General features: G+C 39.6%; 1 protein-coding gene across 1 annotated transcript in view; it reads left to right on the top strand.

Moving 5' to 3' along the window:
- Nucleotides 1-1126: 1126 nt before the first annotated feature.
- The window catches only part of CLSTN2 (calsyntenin 2), a 403373-nt gene continuing 383088 nt past the window's right edge, over nt 1127-21411 (top strand). The window contains exons 1-2 of the mRNA XM_044254829.1: nt 1127-1130; nt 1227-1349. Coding sequence (XP_044110764.1) covers nt 1127-1130; nt 1227-1349 — 127 coding nt within the window. The remainder of the gene's footprint in view (nt 1131-1226; nt 1350-21411) is intronic.

Genomic DNA, 21411 nt, shown 5'->3' with positions numbered 1-21411 from the left:
ATTGACAGACATGGGATATTCACATAGGAAAATTGCACCAGCCCTAGCACAAGTTTTATTTAAATTCTCTACCACTTAGGAGGCTGTTGACCATAAGTATCCTGTATTTGTTTGTTAGGACTGCCTTAACAAAATACTACTAACTGTGTGGCTTAGAACAACAGAAACTTATTGTCTTACAATTCTAGAGGCCAGAAGTCTGAAATACAAGTTGTTGACAGGACCATGCTTGATCTGAAGGTAAAGGGGAAAGATCTTTCCAGGTATCTCTCCTGGCTTTTGGTAGTTCCTTGACTGGTAGCAACACATGGCATTCACATGTGTACATGTATGTCTCTGTATCCAAATTTCCCTTTATTATAAGGACACCAGTCATTTTGGATTAAGGCCTGCCCAAATGACCTCATTTTTACTGGACTACCCCTATAAAGACCCTCTTTCCAAATAAGATCACATTCTAAGGCACTGGAGGTTAGTACTCCAACCTGTCTTTTTTTCAGGGTCATAGTTCAACCAGTAACATTTATCTGATATTCATCTTAAGTTTGTTAATTTTCCATTAGACAATATATGATTTACCTGGTCAAATTACTGAATAACAACTTAAATTGATAGGCAGTCTAGACTGTTAGGATAGACACAGTTTTTATGTGATCAGAAAATATTCAAATGCCTGCTGTATCTTTACACATATGTTGGTACTTATACAGATAGGTGTATATATGAAATACAGTAACAATTTGTGATGATGGATCTGATTAGGTTGAGGTCAGAAATTCAAGCACACAGCCATGATCTGCTAGTTTGTTGATTGATAATGGACTTTAACCCTGAAATATCTATTAATAGACAGTAGTATTGAAGAATTGAAGCTTTTAGTTAGTTTTTAACAGTAGCTATCTATACTGGGCATCCAGAAATAGAAATAATGGGATTTTGGTAAGGTGAAAGATCCATGGTCTAGAGCCCAAAAATGTGTTTGAGTCTCAGTGCTGCCCTGACTTTCTTTGTGTTCACATGAATTGTTGAGCTTCTCTCTGAATCTCACTTTTCTAAAGGTTACTGAGGTATAAAATGGAACTAACTAATGCTCTATGTCTCTCATGTGGTTGTCGAATGAGAGCCTATGAGTGAACAAATGTGCAATATTAATATTATTGTGGATTAGCTATTCAAGTGATGATCTCGAAAGTCAACCTTTGTTTTGTTTTTCCATTGTGTTCTAGTCAACAAGCATAAACCATGGATCGAGACTTCATATCACGGAGTCATAACTGAGAACAATGACACAGTCATTTTGGACCCACCACTTGTCGCCCTGGATAAAGACGCACCAGTTCCTTTTGCAGGTGAGATGGTAGCTTACTGCGGTTGGGCTTGGCTCACTTGGGAGGCATGCTGGGAAGCCTCCACAGAGTGCAGGCTCCGGCTGTATTGCTGTTATCTTCCCCTGTGTGTCTCATAGATCAGCCTGTGATTTCAAAGCTGTATATCTCTTCTGACTGCTGGTACAGTTCTGATATCTGGTGTGGTTCTGATTTCTGATTTATGGGTTTTTTTCTGGGGTATTGCCTCCAGGGCAAGACCTTTATTTCTTCTTCTAAGAGATGGTATATTGCTACAGTGGCCTCTGGAGATGGAAAAGCTGGGCTAGTAAGGTCCATAGGGGAATAATTTTCCCTCTAGAAAGATAACCTGTAGACAGATTAAGTATGTGACCCACTGTCCCCACTACACATATATCAAGGACAGGTGAAGACTTATAGCTTGGTAGATTGGCAAAAGAAAAGGAAAAAAAAAAAAAAAAGGACCAGGAAATATTTGCTAAGAGTAGGGACAGGGCTGTACCCTCAAGCTTCAGAGTGGGTGTGGCTTTGGTGGAAGAATCAGAACACAGTGCCATTTTGCCCTCTGTGGCTTGGACCTAGAGAGTCTTCTCATTATCATCAAAATTATGACTACTTCCTTCTCTAACTTCCTGCAAGCGCCAGGTCTCAAGAAGGATGTGTGAAGAATATGGCTATGTCTCATGTTCCCACAGATTTTGGTGAAGAAAAGGGGATGGCTGATGGTAGGGGGAGGAGGGAATGGACAAAGAATTTCTGAAGATGCCTGCATCATGAGTAATATTGTTAACATTTTATAACTGTCAGGAGAAAGACAGGAAATTTAATGAAAGTTTTCAAGATTTCTAGAAGATTGCTTTATGATAGATGGGTGCCAGCCTAAGGTTTTCACCATGATGAAGTCTATTTTTTCTGACAGTTTATCTGCTACATTATGAGCTACTTGGGCAGAAAAAAATTGGCTCTTTCACACTTTTAAGAGATAAGCTCTATGAAGGCCCTTTTTTCATTACAGAACATTGTAAAGTAAGGAATGAGGGGGTGGGTTAAACGGGGAAATTCAGCGTTATGTGAAGATAAACTCATAAGCATTCTTGCAGGGCATGGGGAAGATATCTTGACTCTCACAAGAAGGCTTTATCTTTATTTTATGTAGAATGATAACCACCAAGGGCACCTAACTGTGACTTCCTTGGTGTTTAGAATTAGGATATTTCCATACATCTTCCAGCCATCCTCAGAGGTCCCAGCTCAACAAAATTCTACTTGGAAGTGTGAATTCCATGTTGTCTTTTCCACAAAAGATGAGTTGTCTTCCCTAGACCTTCTTTGCCAGACTGGGAATATTCCAATGCATTCCCATCTTGGACATAACTAGATGATACTAGGGTTAATCACCCCCTAGAAATGAGGTTTTAAAACAAACACTGGCAAAACTCTTTGGATCTTGGAACTGTTTGGTTTGGCATGCACAATGTGCTTAACAAAATAAGAGATAGTATTTAAAAAGTGGGAGATTTAGGATAAAAAGACAGGATTCTGGATTATCTTGATGAACCAGATTGGAAATGCAGGGCTGAGTCATGGTTTCCCTCTTTAGATTGAACGTGTGCTCCTGGCTTCCCTCAACCCTTCTCTACAGCCTGTGTGCAGAGGTCCTTCCACCAAGCAGGTCCTCTTGTTCACCTTTATTTTCAAGTGTGTAACTCCTCTTTAAAACATAACCGGAAAAAAAAAATGACACATCAAACAGGAAGTAAATACATGCCATTAATTCACTTTAGTGTAGTGAACCTAAGACTTTAAAGATGAAGGATATGTCTGATTCTTTATTATGTCTACCCTCAGCATAGCCCTGTTCTCCTCCAATAGTGAAATAGGAAACTGAAGCTGTTGAATAAGTTGTCCCACCATAAATTTATAAGTTCCTTAATGTACAGACCCAAATTGGGTGGGGGCGGTTTGAGAAAAACTGATATTTGTAAGTTTGGACTTATAGAAGTTACTTATTTTCCTTGGTTACTGGGCAGCAGAACAATTAATTATTTCACCTGAAGATTCGCAAAGGGTTTCACAATCATAAATCCATCAAATTCCTTTAAACTTGTATTTGTATTCTGACCATTAGATGTGCCCACTGGTTTTCAGACACATCTGGAAATTAAGATTGGCTTCTAAGCCAAGCCCTGAGTAGTTATTTCCATCTGAAGAAAATTTTTATGCTCCTCTTGATATTTGCAGCTGCATAAAAAGAAATCTAACTTAATGCATCAAAATATAATCTTCCAGGCTCTTAAGAGTAAAAAATAAAGGTGCTTTTTGGAATGGTCAAAGCTATTTTTCTCAGTGTTATTTATGACCAGCTCTAAGACAGGACACAGGCACTAGCCATCCATCCATGCTGCAGACGTTTATTTTAAAACATTTATCTTAAAAAGAAAATACTGAAGATTTATTTCAGATCCCTATCATTCTCATAAAATTGAAAAATTCGTATCTCCCAGCTCCATCAGTTCTGGAAGTCAACTGCAGCTTTTAGTACCCCCCCCCACCCAGTTATCAACTGTTCTTGTATTGTGTGTCAGTTTTTCCACCCCTTTCCCCCTGGTCTTTATTTCCAGTTTGGCCTGTGAGGCAAGCTGTAAGCTTTCTGGGAGATGGTCTCGTCCAAGTCACTTTTTCTCTGTCTCATTTCTTTTGTGATTTCCCTCCCTTTAAAAAAAATTTTTAAGAAAAATTTCCTTTGTAAAATAGCATTCAGTTAAATAAAAGTCACGATCACATTTTGCCTATAAATGAAAATTCAGGGATATAGAATAGCTTATACTATATATTTTCCTGATTATGACAATAAGTTTTATTGTAGAAAATGTGAAAAATATGTTGAAACAGAGAAGTATGAAAAATATGTTTTCTTACCCCCAGAGAGAGCCCCTGTTAACATTTTAGTGTATTTCCTTCCAGTCATTTTTCTACTTTTTTTTCTAAAATTGTGATCACACCTCATATTCAATTCTAATAATTTATTTTCCCCACTAAACTAATGAAAATATACCATTTTTTGGAAAATACATCATTTTATTAAATATTAATCTGCAACTGATTAAATGGTTACATGATGTCTTTCTCAGTGAATATTCTGTAGTTTACCATTCTTTCTTTTTCTAGCTCTATTGAGATACAATTGACATATAATATTGTAAAAGTTTAAGGCAAACAATGTACTGATTTGATAAACTTCTATATTGCAAGTGATTACCACTGTAGTGTTAGCTAAACCTTCATTATCTCAAATAATCACTATTTCTTTTTTCCCACATATTAAGAATACAATCTTTAATTCTCAGGATTTAGTATAATGGTAAATTCTTGCAATAAAGATGGACAGTTCTGAACACTATGACTTTGATTCATGGATCAATATAACTCTTGAATAATGAAATAAATTGTATGCATGAATTAACTCCAAAATTGTGCAGTGCTGGTATTACCATTTCCTTTCCTCCATGACTAGCTCTCCAGTTATGAAATAATAATGCAGTTTTCTTTTTTGTGGTGAGAACATGTGAGATCTACTCTCTTTTTTTTAATTTATTTTTTATTTTCAGCATAACAGTATTCATTATTTTTGGCACCACACCCAGTGCTCCATGCAATCCGTGCCCTCTATAATACCCACCACCTGGTACCCCGACCTCCCACTCCCTGCCCCTTCAAAACCCTCAGATTGTTTTTCAGAGTCCATAGTCTCCCATACTCTCTTAGCAATTTTCAAGTATATAATACAATGTTGTTAAGTATAATCACCATGCCATACGTTAGGGGCCCAAAACTTAGTCATATTATCACTGAAAGTTTTTACCCTTTGACAACACCTCCCCATTTCCCCACCTCTAGTCTCTGGTAACAACCATTCTACTCCCCGTTTCTGTGAAATGGCTTTTTAAAGTCAATTTCACATATAAGTGAATCTACATATAAGTGGTATTATGTATGTAATATAAGTGATTCCACATATAGATTCCATATGTAAGTGAGATCATGCAGTATTTGTTTTCCTATGTCTGGTTAATTTCATGGACCATAATGCCCTCAAGGCCCATCCATGTTGTCACAAACAGCAAGATTTTCTTTCTCATGGCTAAATAACATTCTATTGTATATATATACCACATCTTCTTTATCCATTTTTCCATTGACAGAACTTAAGTTGTTTCCACATCTTGGAAATTGTGAATTATGCTGCAGTGAACATCGACATGCAGCTATCTCTTCAAAATCCTGAATTTACTTCCTTTGGATATAATTCCAGAAGTAGGATTGCTGGAACATGTGGTATTTCTAGGTGTAGTTTTTTTGATGAACCTCTGTACTGTTTTCCATGGCTATACCAGTTTGCAATCCCACCATCAGTGCACAAGGGTTCCCTTTCTCTATGTCTTTACCAACACTTACTTCATGTCTTTTTGATGATAGACATTCTGACAGGTATGAGGTGATAGGCAATTTGTCTGTTACAGTTCTTTTTTACTATCATGCGTTTATGTTTCTGATTCTATCATTTGGGTGGATTTCCAGAATTGAAATTAATTGGTCAAACATTTTAAGGTTCCAGAAACAGGGCATGTGGGTGGCTCAATTGGTTAAATGTCTGACTCATCATCTCAGCTCAGGTTTTAATCTCAGGGTCGAGAGTTCAAGTTTTGAGTCTGACTCCACAAATAAATAAATAAATAAGAAAGTTCCGGAAACATGTTAAATTGCTTTCCAGAATAGTTGTGTAAGTTTGTTGTCCCATTCTCACCACACTGGTCTCATTCCCTAGCCCCCGTATGGCTTATTCTAATGGTGTGGTTTACTGACCGCAGTCACCAATAACAGTAGCCTCACCATCTGCATCTGTAAAATAATGCAAGGTTTCCAGTGTTGTTGTTTTGATTAAATTTAAAGAGTATCTATGATGTATGTTATAATGATTCAAGATATAATAGAAGCTTAATAAGTTCATGTGTTTTTTTTTTCCCCATATTCTTTTCTCTGCCCATTTTGTAGAGGAGATAACCAACTCAGAGAAAGGCCAAGCAGCTTGCTCAGTATCCCAAATAGTCCAGCCATGCGCTGGGACTGCAAACCAGGAATTTTCACCACTTGCTTTGAGTTCAGTCCAGTGATGTTTCCTTTTGATTCCTGCCTCACCTGATTACTAGAAGTGTCAACTCTTAGTCAGTGAATACTCCCTCAGACCTCAGTCAAGTCCATTAGACCTAACTTAGTTCTCAACCTAGTGTCTGTGCCCTGTGGACATGACCTTCTTAGAGACTCAGATCCAGGAAAATCCTTAAGTGATAATGAAAATCCTGTCCATTGCATGGCAAAAAATGATAATGAAAGCAAGCTGAGCACACTGTGAACTTATTAATTTCTACATGAGCCCCACCGAGGCCTGTTAGGAAACTGTGGAGACTTTTAAATTTGAAGGGAATTAGATTGCCTTTCAGAGATAATAGAATGGTTCATTTGTCTACATTGGGCCAGTCTGGACTTGTCTTTTGTGAGGACAGGGCAACAGAGAATGATCAGGCATAATTGGCTGGCTTCTCAGGCTGGGTGACTCTCTGAAGGCTGCCTGGAAAACTGCCTGCGACGTGATTTGGCCTGGTTTGATTAGCTAGTTGCAGCAGAAGCTTCTCCCCTCCCTGTGCTTGACTCTGCTCACCCTCCTGGTTCTGTTCAGTGTTTGCCAGCCTTATTCATGAACCTGCCCAGGGTCCTTGTTTGTGTTTCAGATCCCCTAGCCCTGATGGCAGGGATCCTCCCCAAGGGCTTGTGCAGCCCCCGTGTCTTCTGGTGGGAAGGGAATGCAGGGTGTGGACAGCCACACACCCTGCTTGACCAGACACACATTGCTTTATATTCAGGGTCTGTCATTTGCTAGCTGTATGATCTCAGATAAGTTACTGAACTCCTCTGAGGGACGGTTTACTAATATTTGAAATGGGGGTAAACATCGTACATCTGGGTTAGTATGTGGATTACATAAGATATAACTGCTGAGTGCCTAGAGCACTCCTGGCCACCAGTAGATGTCTAGCATGTCACAGTGCTGATAATCCTAGCAATGGTAAAAATGAGAGTAATTACAGTAAGTGTAATTTTTGGTATCATCAATAAGCCACAGTGTTTTATTCATTTTAGGCTGATTACAGTTCTGTGATTATAATCTGTGATAATGATGTTAAAGAAATGAGAAAAGTGAGTTTGGAGTTTGTTCTAAAGGCTTCATGCCATCACCCATCAAGCTATGTTGCCCAGACTGGTCACATGGCAGTGCGGAGGCAGTAAGTTAAATAATGTAGACAAGTAGTTTGAGAATTGTGCCGAACTCTAGAGCTCTTTGTTAGCAACACATTTCCTTAAATTGCACCCATAACCTGTCCCTGTGGAGTAATTATTTGCAAGATCCACATTTAGATTACTGTAAATCATATGCCCTTTTATTATAAACACACACATGCATGCATACACACACACACACACACATATGTGCCAGCTATGGCACACACAGAATTGTATCTAAGCCTTACACCAACTCTGTGGAACAAGAAGGTGAGCTATCATGATTCTGTTTTGCAAATGAGGGCATTGAGACTTAAAAAATTAGTTAACTATTCAAGGTTACCTAGCTGGTGATGGCTCAGCCCTGTCCCTCAATTCCAGATGCTCAGACTCCAAGTCCAGCCTTCTTCCTCCCTGCGAGTTGTCCAGTGTGGGATACATATCTCCTTGGGAGTGGAGGATTTACATGGTACCTGGACGTAGCATTAAAGAGTGCTGAATCCCATGTTAGGTCATTCCGTTTTAAGTTCTTCTCCAGTCTCTGATTATATCAAGGAGAAAGGCAGTTTGGGAGGCTCAACACTTCTCAAACATTTGCTAATGTCTCCTTTTGACAAAGAAGGAACAAGTGCTCTCTCAAGGCATTCCACAGGCTATACTGATGAAGTAGAATTTCAGTACCATCCTGTGTTATATATATTTTTTCCCAATTTATTTATTTTCAGAAAAACAGTATTCATTATTTTTTCACCACACCCAGTGCTCCATGCAAGCTGTGCCCTCTATAATACCCACCACCTGGTACCCCAACCTCCCACCCCCCCGCCACTTCAAACCCCTCAGACTGTTTTTCAGAGTCCATAGTCTCTCATGGTTCACCTCCCCTTCCAATTTACCCAAATTCCCTACTCCTCTCTAACGCCCCTTGTCCTCCATGCTATTGGTTATGCTCCACAAATGAGTGAAACCATATGATAATTGACTCTCTCTGCTTGACTGATTTCACTCAGCATAATCTCTTCCAGTCCCGTCCATGTGTTATATTTTTTTTAAGTTTCTTTTTCTTTTTTTGAGACAACTATTGTTGGCTTTTCAGGTTTTGTTTTTGTTTTTAATAAATTCATTTGGGTTTTTTAAAACCCCCATTTTTTGTGGGTGGGGGATTCCACTTCTTTATTTACTTGACAGAGGGAGAGCACATGTGCCTGTGTGTGAAGGGGGCGGGTCATGGGCAGAGAGGGAGGGAGGGGGATAAACAATTTCTATGCCTAGCTGGAACCTGACACGGGGTTCCATCTCATGACCCTGAGCCCAAACCAAGAGTCATGCTGAACCCCTAGAGCCATTCAGGCACCCTTAAAGCCCCAATTTAAAGAAAAATGTAAATAAAATCAGGTAGTTCATAGCAGGGGCAAAAACCATGAGAGAGGCCTATGATTGAGTACCAAGTAGAACACCATAGAATAATCCCTTCCTGGCCTCATTCCTCCCCCAGCCACCTCAGGACTATCCACCATCTTCAGTCTGTCCTGCTCCATGGCCCTCTGAGCTCTGACCTTGGTAACAGAAGGGGCATCTGTGTCAGCCTCACGGTAGATGGGACTTTGTGTTCCAGCTGGTTTGTGTGGGGGTCATTCTTGTGGGCCTGAGGAAGGGTGTCTGCTGGTCTACTCTGGTCTCTGAGCATTCTGGGCCTCAGCTAGAAGTCAGTCTGTGGCAGTCCTTGCAGAGAACTGTGGATTCTCTGGAATCCACAATCTGGGTTACAGCCTTGGATCTCACAGAAAGAGAATCAAGAGTAAACAGGACCAGAAAGACATGGACCAGTGTGTCTATTCATCAGAGTACCTGTGAAAATTATGAAAATGAATAAGGAATAAAACAAAATTAAGCCACATTCCTAAGGTCCTGCTAGACCTTTTTCTATTCATATATAGATACACAGTTCTTATTAATTTGGATCATCATACGCATGGTTCAGTTTTTGTGTTTTCATTTTTCATAGACCTTTTCCAAGCTGACCAACATATATTTTAAAATATTACTTAAGAGTAGAAGACATAATTATATATCATATAGCCCTGTCGTAGTTTATTTAACCATTCCATCATTTTTGTATATTTAGGTCATTTATAGTATTTTTCTACTTAAAAAATATAACATTGCCGTGGACAACTTTGTTTGAAATACTTTCTTAAACAAACAGGAGTCAGGATTTCATGTTTATGGTTTAGTTCATAGATAGTGAGTGAAAAAAACAGATGTGTTCTATTTTCAGTGACAGATTGAGATTCTGTTGTCAGATGTTTTTGCTGACATGAACTGTGATCACCCAATTTTCAAGCAGATGGTGGGGTTCAGAATAGATGGAAAGTAAGAGCTGGACTGACTCCCACACCCATCCACAGCCTGTGGCAGAGCCCTCCATGCCCATTCCGTGGGCTTCAGGCCTCCATCCCTGTGATGAATTCTCTCCTTCACTGTAGTGATTGTCATCTAAGGTTTTCCAGTTGTAGGCAAGGTGTGATTTGAGAACTTAGCAAGGCAATACAGAAATTGCTTTAAAACTGGGAAAAAAATGCAGGGTGAGGGCAGAGCTACTAGTAAAAAAACCAGAAGACCTGGTCAAGCTGTTGCTTATGTCCTCTGGGGAGGATGGCCATGACAGCATTCATTTGTAGTTCCCGGGAGCAGCAAGGCCTATTGGACCATACCTGTGGTCCTGGTCCCAGTGGTGGTGGAGGGGTCTGCCAGGCACACTGGGAGAAAGAAAGACCTGGTGTATCCATCACTCTGAAATTGAAGTATTGCTCTTCCTTCCACCAGTCTGGCAGCTGCCAGCCTTGATAGTGATTGATTGGGGTTGGGAACATATTTGGGTCCCTTTCTTGGTTATCCCTCCATGAGCACTGCATTCACTCCAGTGTTTCCATTTCACACTTTTTACTCCTTCCTCCTATCTGCTGATGGCCAAGAAGCTCAGGAGGCAGATCTTAGCACTGGACAGGGCCTTCCATATAATCCTTGGGCTCGTGGAGCCAGGAACACAAAACGCTAGCCTTGCTGAGAAGAGAAGTGAACATCTGTCCTGCCACAGAGGTGGCCCCTTTCTATGGTGGAGCTGCTCTGCTGGAGGGAGAATGAGGAGCTTCCCAACTTCTCTGTTGTCCATGAGTTTGGCGCCTTTGCCCTGAATTTTCTTTCTTCTTGTTAATTATCCTCTTTCTTTTCCCACCCTAGACTTTCTCTCAGTGTCCCTAAAGCTGTCTGCATATTGCCTGCCACCAGGTCTTTTGTTGTTACCGTTTTCATTTCTTTCATTTTGAAGGTCATGTGTATTTTTGCTGCATGGCAACTTAGTCTAGGTAAGTTTAGGATGACCATTCTCATCTGAAAAATTCTAATGTTCACCTCTTCTCCATTATGTTCCATGTTTAATCTGGATGTCCCAGGCCTTTTTGTGGAAGCTTACCTGCACAGGGATCTTTGGCAGCAGCTGGGTCCCCTATGAGTGTGGTCACATGGGCTCCTCTTGTGCTCAGTGGTCAAAGGCAGGCACTGAGGGGGATACCCTCTCAGGATGGCTGGAGGGGGAACTAGAAGCCAGGATACAGAGGAAGGAGGGCAGGAACAAGAACTGGCCATTTGAGAAGGAACAAGAGAGTCCAAGATAAATGTTCACAGGAGGGGCTGGGCTCTATAGTCTAACTAGACATAGGAGGCTATTCACCTGTACCTCTGATCTTCTCATTGAGAGGACTCTGATGAAGTCCTGCTCTTGTTCAAACTAATAGTTAAGGGAGACCCAGAGTTTATTTGTGGGTCATTTTCTGTCAGGCTGAAAATTGAGGGATGTTCAGGGGGTCAAACCATGCTGGTTTTCCCAGGACTGAGCATTTCCTGGGACATAGGACTTTCAGTGCTATAACCAAGAAGATCTTGGCAAACTAGAGTGAGTTGATCAGCCCAATAGGAAAGATGTGGAGTCCTAGGATAGAAAGCTTATGTACTGGCACTAGATTGCTTGAGAAAAGCCCTTGAAGGTAGGAATTTCAAGTCTTCTGGAATTCTGAGTTAATAGCAGTATTGTACTAATAAAAAGTGAACAATGAAGCCAATAATAATAGCAGGACTGGTGCCAACCCATATGGTAATTGTGAAAATTAGAAACAGGTATCCTTTCTTAACATATGGACACTCTCCCACACTAGAGCACACAACTTGGCAAGTGGAGAAAGAGGTGGATTTCAGCCCCTGCTTGCCCCCTTGGTCTTATATCCTTGTACAAAAAAACAACTTGCACACAACACTGAAAATTAACTAACATTTATCAAGCACTTACTATATACCAGGCACTGTACTAGGTATTTCACACACACTATATCATTTAATTTTTACAACACTCCTCTGAAATAAGCATTATCATCATTCCTATTTTACAGAAGGAGATACTGAGGGTAAACCAGGTTATGTAAATTCCAACACCTTGCACAGCAATACCTAAATTGCTTCCCAAAACTTTGGAGCATCAAAAAGCAGAAACATTAATTCTTTCTTAGGAGTCTACCTGTTGATTAGACAACTTTACTAATGTGAGCAGGCTCAGCCAGCACCAGCTGGGCTTGTCCAGGTATCTGTGGGCAGCTGGTGAGTAGGCTATAGAATGGCTGGTCTAGAGTGGCCTTGGCTGGGATGACATTGTTCTCTCCCATGTGTGCTGGCCCAAGCCTGTTGGCAGGCAAGGCTGAGTATCTCCCTGTGGTGATCGCAGAAAAGCATGAAGAGCACAGATATATGCAAGCACTTTGGCAAGCTCCTTGGGACAAATTTGCCTCACTGGCCAAACAAATCATATGGCCAAGCCCAGAGTCAGTACAGGAGTAGACTACCAAGGGCAAAGAGGGGTGAAAAGTTAGGGTCATCTGTGTGGTCATTCTGTCACAGCCTGCCCTTAGGCTACAACTGTCCACACCTCTTCCTCATGTAAAATATGCTTACTTCATTTTAGCATCCCCCAAAGTTGCATCTAATCATGACATCTGGCTTGCAGTCCAACACAGGTCTGGATGCAGGTCTCTTGATCCAGAGCCCTGTGAGCTAGAAGGAGAAGTTATCTTCTCCACATCCCTCCAGGGGAGGGGAAACCTCAACAAGCTCCTTTTCAAAGAGAAGAATGGGAGGCACACAGCAGTGACTCACTGGCCTGCAGCAATCCTGAGATCCTGCTGGAGAAATGGTGCCATGTCCCTCCATGTTTAGGGTGATTCTTAGGAGTGGCTCCCAGGCCACTATCCTGTACTACTCCTTGTTAGGCACTGTTCTCTTTCACCATCATTTGGTTCTGTTTTATTCCAAACTAGTGCACTCAGCAGGAGTGGGTACAAGGTCCTGGCTTTAGTCCTTGGGAACACTCCTACTTTCATTAGTGTCTCTGACTCTGTCCAGCCTTAGCATAACACAATGGGTCAAACCTCACTTCAAAGCCAAGGTTCCTTATACAATAAACCAGAAAATACAAAAGAGTGAAATAAACACACCTTTATTTCTACTGAAGAAACAATTCAGAGAATATAGACATCAAAACACCAAGCCTGAACACATCCTGACGTATCAGGAACTCCAAATCTATAGCCTTACTTACAAATATGATGCAAACATGTTTATGGTGCTTTCCCACTCACTGCCCCTGATGGCCAAATTCTAGGCCATGTGACTCAGACCCCTCCCTAACTGTGACTGGACCTGGAGTGGGCACCTGGCTCAAGGAGACCAGTGAATAAACTATTTACAGCCTGTGACTTGCTACCTGGGTAGGAAAGGCCACACAGGCCAATGGTATTCCTGTTTGAGTGCTAAGGGACCATGAGGGATTGTGGGGGTTCTGAATGAAGTTTCTGTAACACATGCAGATCATAATTAGGAGACCTTTGTCAGCAGACTGAGGTGAGGCAGCTGGTCTCAGGGAGAAGTAGGTGTGCCTGGAGGGAAGGGTCTAAATGGTTCCTCTTGCTCCATTCCCAAGTAGTCCTGGTTTCCAGGTGATCTTGGATTTCCATGAAATTATCCTCATTGTTGCACTCATTTTCACTCTCTGCTGAGGTGACTATGTCTCTATCCCTGGAAATCAAAGAGATCAAATGAGAACCACCTGTTAATATGGCTTTCCATATTGAGGGCAGGGACATTGTTTGAGCTACAAGAGGAAAAAGACCCCAAGAATGTTCAGGTAAGGGGGAAGCATAGTTAAGAATGAGCAGGGAATTTGAAAGCATTGAAGAAATCCTCTTAAAAAGCCATAACCTGTGATCATCACAGTGAAATCTGTGAAGATTGAAAACCAGCTCCAACTGTCAGTAATTGGACCGTTTAATAGCCAAGCCTAGACAAGTTAATACCTATTCAAATCCCTTGTCCAGAAGCCCTTTCCACAGATTACAACAGTGGCCATATTGAATAGACCTGGAATCGGAGCTCATCACAAATATTAATTATGGACATGAATTTGTAAGGTCAATGGTTTTACTTTAATAGGAATTTGGGGCCTATGAATGTAAGTCCTAAATGTCTTAGACTTGTTTGAGATTCCAAAGCAAAGAAGAGGAGTATAGCAGGCATTTATAGTTCATTCTGCTTGGCATTGTGTCCAGTGTGAGATCACTGAATACCTTGGCATGATTTCAGAGCTCAATTTTATTATCTTGTAGCTGCCTGTAATCACAGAAGAGGCATCAAAGGCCAGCTGTCCCCCATGAACCTTGACAGTCTATATAAACTAATTACTTTTTTATGAGCCATCCTTTCAGAGGTTTGGAAAGAGGGCCTATTAAGCCAAGTTCAATATGATCTACAAACTTTAAAAATTATTATTATTTATCTAAGTTCCAGCTAAGTGCATGGTAAATGACATCCTCTGTAATGATTGGCTTGGATGGCCATGGACTTCATTAAAATACAATACTTTGTGGGGTTGTTTTTTTGTTGTTGTTTTTTGGGTTTTTTTTTTTTTTTTTTGGTTTTGGGTTTTTTTTTTTTTCCCTTTTTTAGTGGAAAGGTGAATCCCAGTGTGGCAGGAGTCCTCTCTATATGTTAATGATACTAATAGCAAGATCTCAAGGGCAAAGAAGAAAAAACACAAGTTTGGAAAGTGAGGGTACATTAGCAAAAACCCCTCTTCTGGCTGTGCAAGGCTGTGGATTTCAAGAGTAAAGACTATGCTCTTTGTCCCTGAGTCCACTGCACAAAGATCAACCCTTTGCCCTTTCTCTTTTGGTGTGCCTCTCTCTTGGAGTCCCTAAAGAGATGGAATAACAGAAAAAAACACTCACTGCAGACTGCCCTTAGACCACCCCACTTGGTGCTCTTCCCAGTTGTCTGTGGGCTGGCTGGACCATTTGGGAAGTAATCTATCCAAGCCTCTGCCACTGGGCACTCCATCACCGCTTGCCACCTGATACTCATTATTGTGATGCTCTCTTTTGTGTCTGCTATGAGGATGTTGGGCCCCAGGTCAGCTCACAGGGCACTCCCTTTCATCACCTTCCTCCCTTCCTACTAGGAAATGGCCTTTTTCCTCTTCTGGCCAACTCTTGCTCAGGGCTTCCCACAGAAACGTTGCCTGGACTCCCAGTGCTACAGTTCCTTGTTATACCATAAGCTCCTCCCTTTCCAGAGACAGATGGGGACTCCCAGGTTGTAGATATAAGGGATGGTTTCACATACCAGCCAGGGCTATGCTGTGGTAAGTAAGATTCCACTCAAGTGCTCCCTGCTGACCCTGCCCTGGACTGTCTGAGTTCCTTCTTTCGTAGCTTTTTTTTTTTTTTTTTAAGATTTTATTTATTTATTTGACAGACAGAGATCATAAGCAGGCAGAGAGGCAGCAGAGAGAGAGGAGGAAGCAGGCTCCCCGCTGAGCAGAGAGCCTGATGCGGGACTCAATCCCAGGATCCTGAGATCATGACCTGAGCCAAAGGCAGCGGCTTAACCCACTGAGCCACCCAGGCGCCTCCTTCTTTCATAGTTTTGTAGTTCTACTTTCTTCTGACCAGCAGACATTCCTGTCAGCTATGTGACTTCCACGGACACTCTCCACTCATCCCTTCTCTCATCCCCATACACCGTCAAATATCACTCCATTTGTCTGAACCTGATTTACAGAGAGGGTCCTGAGCTGCATGCAAGCCATCATGAACAGCCAGATAGCAGGGGAGTGGCAAGAAGGTCCATGTAATTCCACATGCCCCATATCAGGATCATGTCCTTCCCACCAAGACTCCTATACTGACAGCATGTAATACAGACCCTTCTCTCCTGAGAGGCATCCTCATGCATCCCATGATCAGTCCTTTCCTTGGCCATGGGACTTGCCACACTGTCTCTCCATGTGCCTGCCTTCTCCTTGGTCTTGAGTCTGAATCTATTTTGTGTCCCTAGGACCTAGCACCGGAAAGGTATTCAATTAAAGTTGGTGCAATGAATGATTGATATTGTATTTCATGCTTAAGCTAACCTATCACCTTCTTTTATTGCTTTTGGCATATCTGCTCCTGGACTCAGCCGAGTTCTGCTATACTTTTAATCTATTTAATTGTCTGTTGCTCATACAGGAGTGAGCTTGTTTATCCTTGTGTCCTGGCATACAACCTGGCTTAGAGGGTTCTAGTAAATATTTGCTAATTTGAGTTGAAAGGACTGAGTGGGTTTCCAACCTACAGCTAACAGCATGGGAGTAGGGGTGGGGAACACAGGTGTTCAGGGGAATCTCATGATGGTGCCCACATTGCACACTGCGGGGGCTAAAACTGACTCCTGGTGGCCCTCTGATGTAATTGGGAGCAAATCTACCTCACCTAGTGTGTTTCCCAGATCACTACTCCCACACTCAATGTAGCCAGTGCAGGAAGAGGCCTACTTTAGGGAAATCTGGACACTAGAGGGGACCGTGGTGATCCAAAGAGATTCCTGATGGTAGTGGAAATTTACCTTACCTAAGGGAAGAAGAAGTGCTACTCAGTGCTGGTTAATTTCTTTTAAGAGAGTAAATTTTTTAAAAATAAAATTATTTTCAAATCATGATGATTTGCACACAGTTGTAAGAAATAACATGGAGGGTCCCTGTGTACTCTTTACCTCATCTCCCCCAGTAATAACACCATGGGGAGCCATGGTACAACATTCCAACCATGATACTGATATTGATTGTCAAAATACAGAACATCTCTATCACCACAAGGATTCTTTATGTTACACGTTATAGTCACACCCACTTTTCTCCCACCCACATTCTCCTTAACTTCCTGGCAACCACTAGTCTGTTCCCCTTTGAATAATTCTGTCATTTCCAGTATGTTATATAGATGGAATCATTATTTACCCAAAGGATACAAAAGGGGTAACTGTGCCACAAAGTTTATAGCAGCAATGTCTACAATAACCAAAATATGGAAAGAGCCCAGATTTCTATTGACAGATGAATGGCTAAAGAAGATGTGGCATATATATACACAGTGGAATATTACTTATCCATCAAAAAAGAACTCTTACGATTTGCAATGTCATAGATGGAACTAGAAGGTATTAGGCTAAACAAAATAAGTCAATTAGAGAAAGACAATTATATGATTTCATTTATATGTGGAATTTAAGAAACAAGACAGAGACTCATAGGGGAATGGGAGTAAAATAAAATCAGGGAGAGGGACAAACCATAGGAGACTCAACTCTAGGAAACAAACTGAGGGTTGCTGGAGGGGAGATTAGGTAGGGAAATGGGGTAACTGGGTGATGGGCTTTAAGGGGCGCACTTGATGTAATGAGCACTGGGTGTTATATGCAAGTGAAGAATTCCTAAACTCTACCTCTGAAACCAAAAACAAATAAATAAAAATTTAAAAAAAATGGAATCATCCAGTGAGCAACCTTCTAGAATCGATACATTTTTAACTTCACATCATTTTCTGGAAATGCATCCAGGTTGTTACCGTATCCATATTCTATCCTTTTTATTGCCAAGCAGTGTTCCATGGTATAAATGTACCACAGTTTATCCATTCATTCACTGAAGGACATCTGGGTTATTTCCAGTTTTTAGTTACTATGAACAAAACTGCTATAAATATTTGAATACAAGTTTTTTATGTGGACATAAGTATTAACTCCTCTGGCAAAATGTCAAGGAGTTAAATTGCAAGATGGTATGGTCGTTGCTTGTTTCACTTTGTAGGAGACTGCTATGCTGTTTTCCCAAGTGGCTGTTGTCATTTTACTTACTACCCATCAACAATGGGGTAAGTGATGGTGTTTCTCTGCATAATCACCAGCACTTGATGTTGTTCCTATTTTTTATTATAGTCCCTCAAATAAGTATGTAGTGTTACTTCACTGTAGTTCTAATTTCTATGTCTCTCACAGCTAATGGTGTTAGATATCTTCTCATGTGCTTATTTGCCATGTATATATCATATTCCACGAATCATCTCTTTTTGTCTTTTGCCCATTTCCCAGTTGGATTGTTTGTGTTTTTAACTGTTGAGTTTTGGGAGCCCTTTATGTATTCTAAAAACTAGTCTTTGTCAGATATCTGGTTTGTAAGTATTTTCTCTATTTCATGGATTGCTTTTTATCCTCTTAACATGGTCTTTCTCAAGGCAAAAGTTTAAAATTTTGATAAATTCCATTTTATCTTTCTATGGATTGGGTCTTTGATGTCCACTTTAAGAACTTTTTGCCTTGTTTGAGATTTTAAAGATTCTTTCTAGTCTGCTTTTCTAAAAGTTTTATAGTTTTACATTTTATATTTAAGGATATAACCCATTTTGCATTAATTTTTGTATGCAGTTACATTAGGTTGAGATTTCTGTTTTTCCTTTTTCTTTCTCCTCCTTCTTTTTGCCAATGGATATTCAATTACATACTATCCGTTGAAAAGTAACTTTCCTCCCATTAAATTGCTCTTGCACCTTTGTCAAGAAAACTCAGTTGGGCATAGCTGTGTGTTCTATTCCTGAGTTCCTTTTACTGTTCCATTAATCTATATGTCTACTGCTGCCTCAGAAGTACACAGTCTAGATTACTGAAAGTATATAAATCTTGATGTTAGATAAATGAATGACTCCCAATTTATTTATCTTTCCAAAACTCTTTAAACCATTCTAGTTCCTTTAACTTTCCCTATAAATTTCCAAATAATCTTGTCTATAGCTACAAAAAATTCTGCTGAGATTTCAGTAGGAATTGAAATAAACTCACTTATCAATTTGGGGAGAATTGACATTTTTACCACGTTGAGTCTTCCAATCTGGTGAACATGCTGTCTCTCTCCATTGTGCCAATTTTTAAAAAATTTTCTTCATTAGTGTTATGTTGTTCTTAGCATAAAAATCCTGCCCATGTTTGATAGATTTAGACCCAAATATTTCATTTTGGGGGGACCATAAATGGTATTATACTTTAAATTTTGTATTCATGTGTTCATTGTAAGTATAGAGAGATAAAATTGCTCTTTTTTATGGTTATGTTTTTATGTTTCCTGTCTTGCTGGACTGCTACAAAGACAATCATGTCATCTACAATTAGAAATAGTTTTATTCCTTTTTATTGTCTTGCTGCACTGATTAGAAATGAGAGGTTTTCTTGCCTTGTTCTGGATCTTAAGGAAAAAGTTTCAGCCTTTCACCAATAACTAATGTAACTGTAGGGTTTTTGTAGATGCTTTTTAACAAGTTGAGGTAATTTTCTGTTTCAAGGTTTCTGATAGTTTTTTGTTTGTTTGTTTTCTGGGCTTGTTTTTTTTATTGTTGTTTTGTTTTGTTTTTTGTTTTTTTCCAATTTATTTATTTTCAGAAAAACAGTATTCATTATTTTTTCACCACACCCAGTGCTCCATGTAAGCTGTGCCCTCTATAATACCCACCACCTGGTACCCCAACCTCCCACCCCTCCGCCCCCGCCACTTCAAACAATCTGAGGGGTTTGAAGTGGTTTTTTGTTTTTTAATCAAGAATGGGTATTGATTTTATCAAATTATTTTTTCCAGTATTACTTTATATGAATCCATAATTTTTCTTCTTTAGTTTGTTTATATGGTGAAAGATTGATTGATTTTCATATATTGAACCAACCTTGCATCTTTAAACCCTGTTTAGTCATAGTATGTAATTCTATTTATAGGTTGCTGCATTTTATTTGCTAAGAATTTATTCAGGATGTTTTTATTCATATTCATGAGGGATATTAGTCTGTCATTTTCTTTCTTTGTATTGTCATTATCTGGTTTTGTATAAAGATGATACTAGCTTCATAAAATTAATTGGGAAATGTTCCCTCCTTTTCTGTTTTCTCAAAGAGATCATGTAGTATTGCTGTTAATTTTGTTTAAACATTTGGTAGAAATTTCCAGTGAAAACTTTTTGGGGCACTTTCAAATTATAAGTGAAATTTCTTTAATAGCTATAAGGGAATTCAAAATATCCATTTCATATTTGGTAAGTATGGATAGATCATGTTTTTCAAGGAATTGGCCCATTTCACACAAGTTGACAGATATATGTGTATAAGGTTGTTTTTAGTATTCTCTTACCCTTTCAAAATCTACAGGAGTCTATAAGGATATATGCCAGTTCAAACACAATATTGGTAATTTATGTCTTCTCTCTTTTTTCTTTTGGCAGACTTGCTAAAGGTTTGGCAATTTTATTGACCTTTTTAAAGAACCAACTCATTTCATTGATTTTTTTCACTATTGCTTTCCTATTTCTTATTTCATTCTTTTTGTTCCTATTTTTATTACATCTTTTATTCTACTTGTTTGGGTTTGTTATTCTTTATCTAGGCTTTTGAGGTGGGACTTTGATTATTGATTTAAGATATTTTCTCTTTTCTAATGTATGCATTTAATGCTATAAATATCCCTTTCAACCTCCTTTGCTGTGCCTACAAATTTTGATTTGTATTTTTATTTAGTGAAGTGTATTAGTTTGATTTTCATTGAGACTTCTTCTTCGAGTCATAGTTATTTAGAAATGTGTTGCCCAATTTCCAAATGTTCGGAGACTTTCCTGTTATCTTTCTGCTATTGATTTCTATTTTCATTCCTTTGTGATCAGAGAGCATACTATGTATGATTTCAGTTCTTTTAAATTTTTTGAAGCTTGTTTTATAGCCCAGGATCTATCTTAGTCATTATGTGTTCTGTGGGCACTTGAATGCATATTTTGCTATTGCTGGGTGAGGTGTTCTAAAAATATCCATTAGATCCTGTTGGTTGGTAGTGTTGTTATTTTTCTCCATATCCTAACTGCTTTTCTGTCCAGTGCTATGAATTGTTGAGGAGGACTACTGAAGTGGTCAGCAATAATTATGAACTTGTCTGTTTTTCCTTTCATCTCTCTTCGTGTTTGTTTCTTATGTTTTGTAGCTCTGTTGTCAAGTACATACACATTTAGGATTGCTATGTCTTCTTGGTGGATTGACCTTTTATTTATTATATATCATCGCTCTCTGTCTCCAGTGAATTTTTTGCTTTTAAGTTTATGTTATCTCATATTAATATGGCCACTCTGCTTTCCTTTGATTAATATTTACATGATATATTTTCCCTTCTTTTACTTTCAATCTGCCTCCATCATTATATTTTAAGTAAGTTTCTTATAGATGGTATATTGGATTTTAAAATTTACTTTTCCAATCTGCCTTTCAATTGGTGTACTTAGATCATTTACATTTTTTAAAA

This window comes from Neovison vison, chromosome 6 (genome assembly GCF_020171115.1).
Source record: "Neovison vison isolate M4711 chromosome 6, ASM_NN_V1, whole genome shotgun sequence".
Classification (NCBI taxonomy): Eukaryota; Metazoa; Chordata; class Mammalia; order Carnivora; family Mustelidae; genus Neogale; species Neogale vison.
The sequence above is the reverse complement of the archived record's forward strand: the minus strand, read 5'-3'. Positions and strand labels throughout refer to the sequence as shown.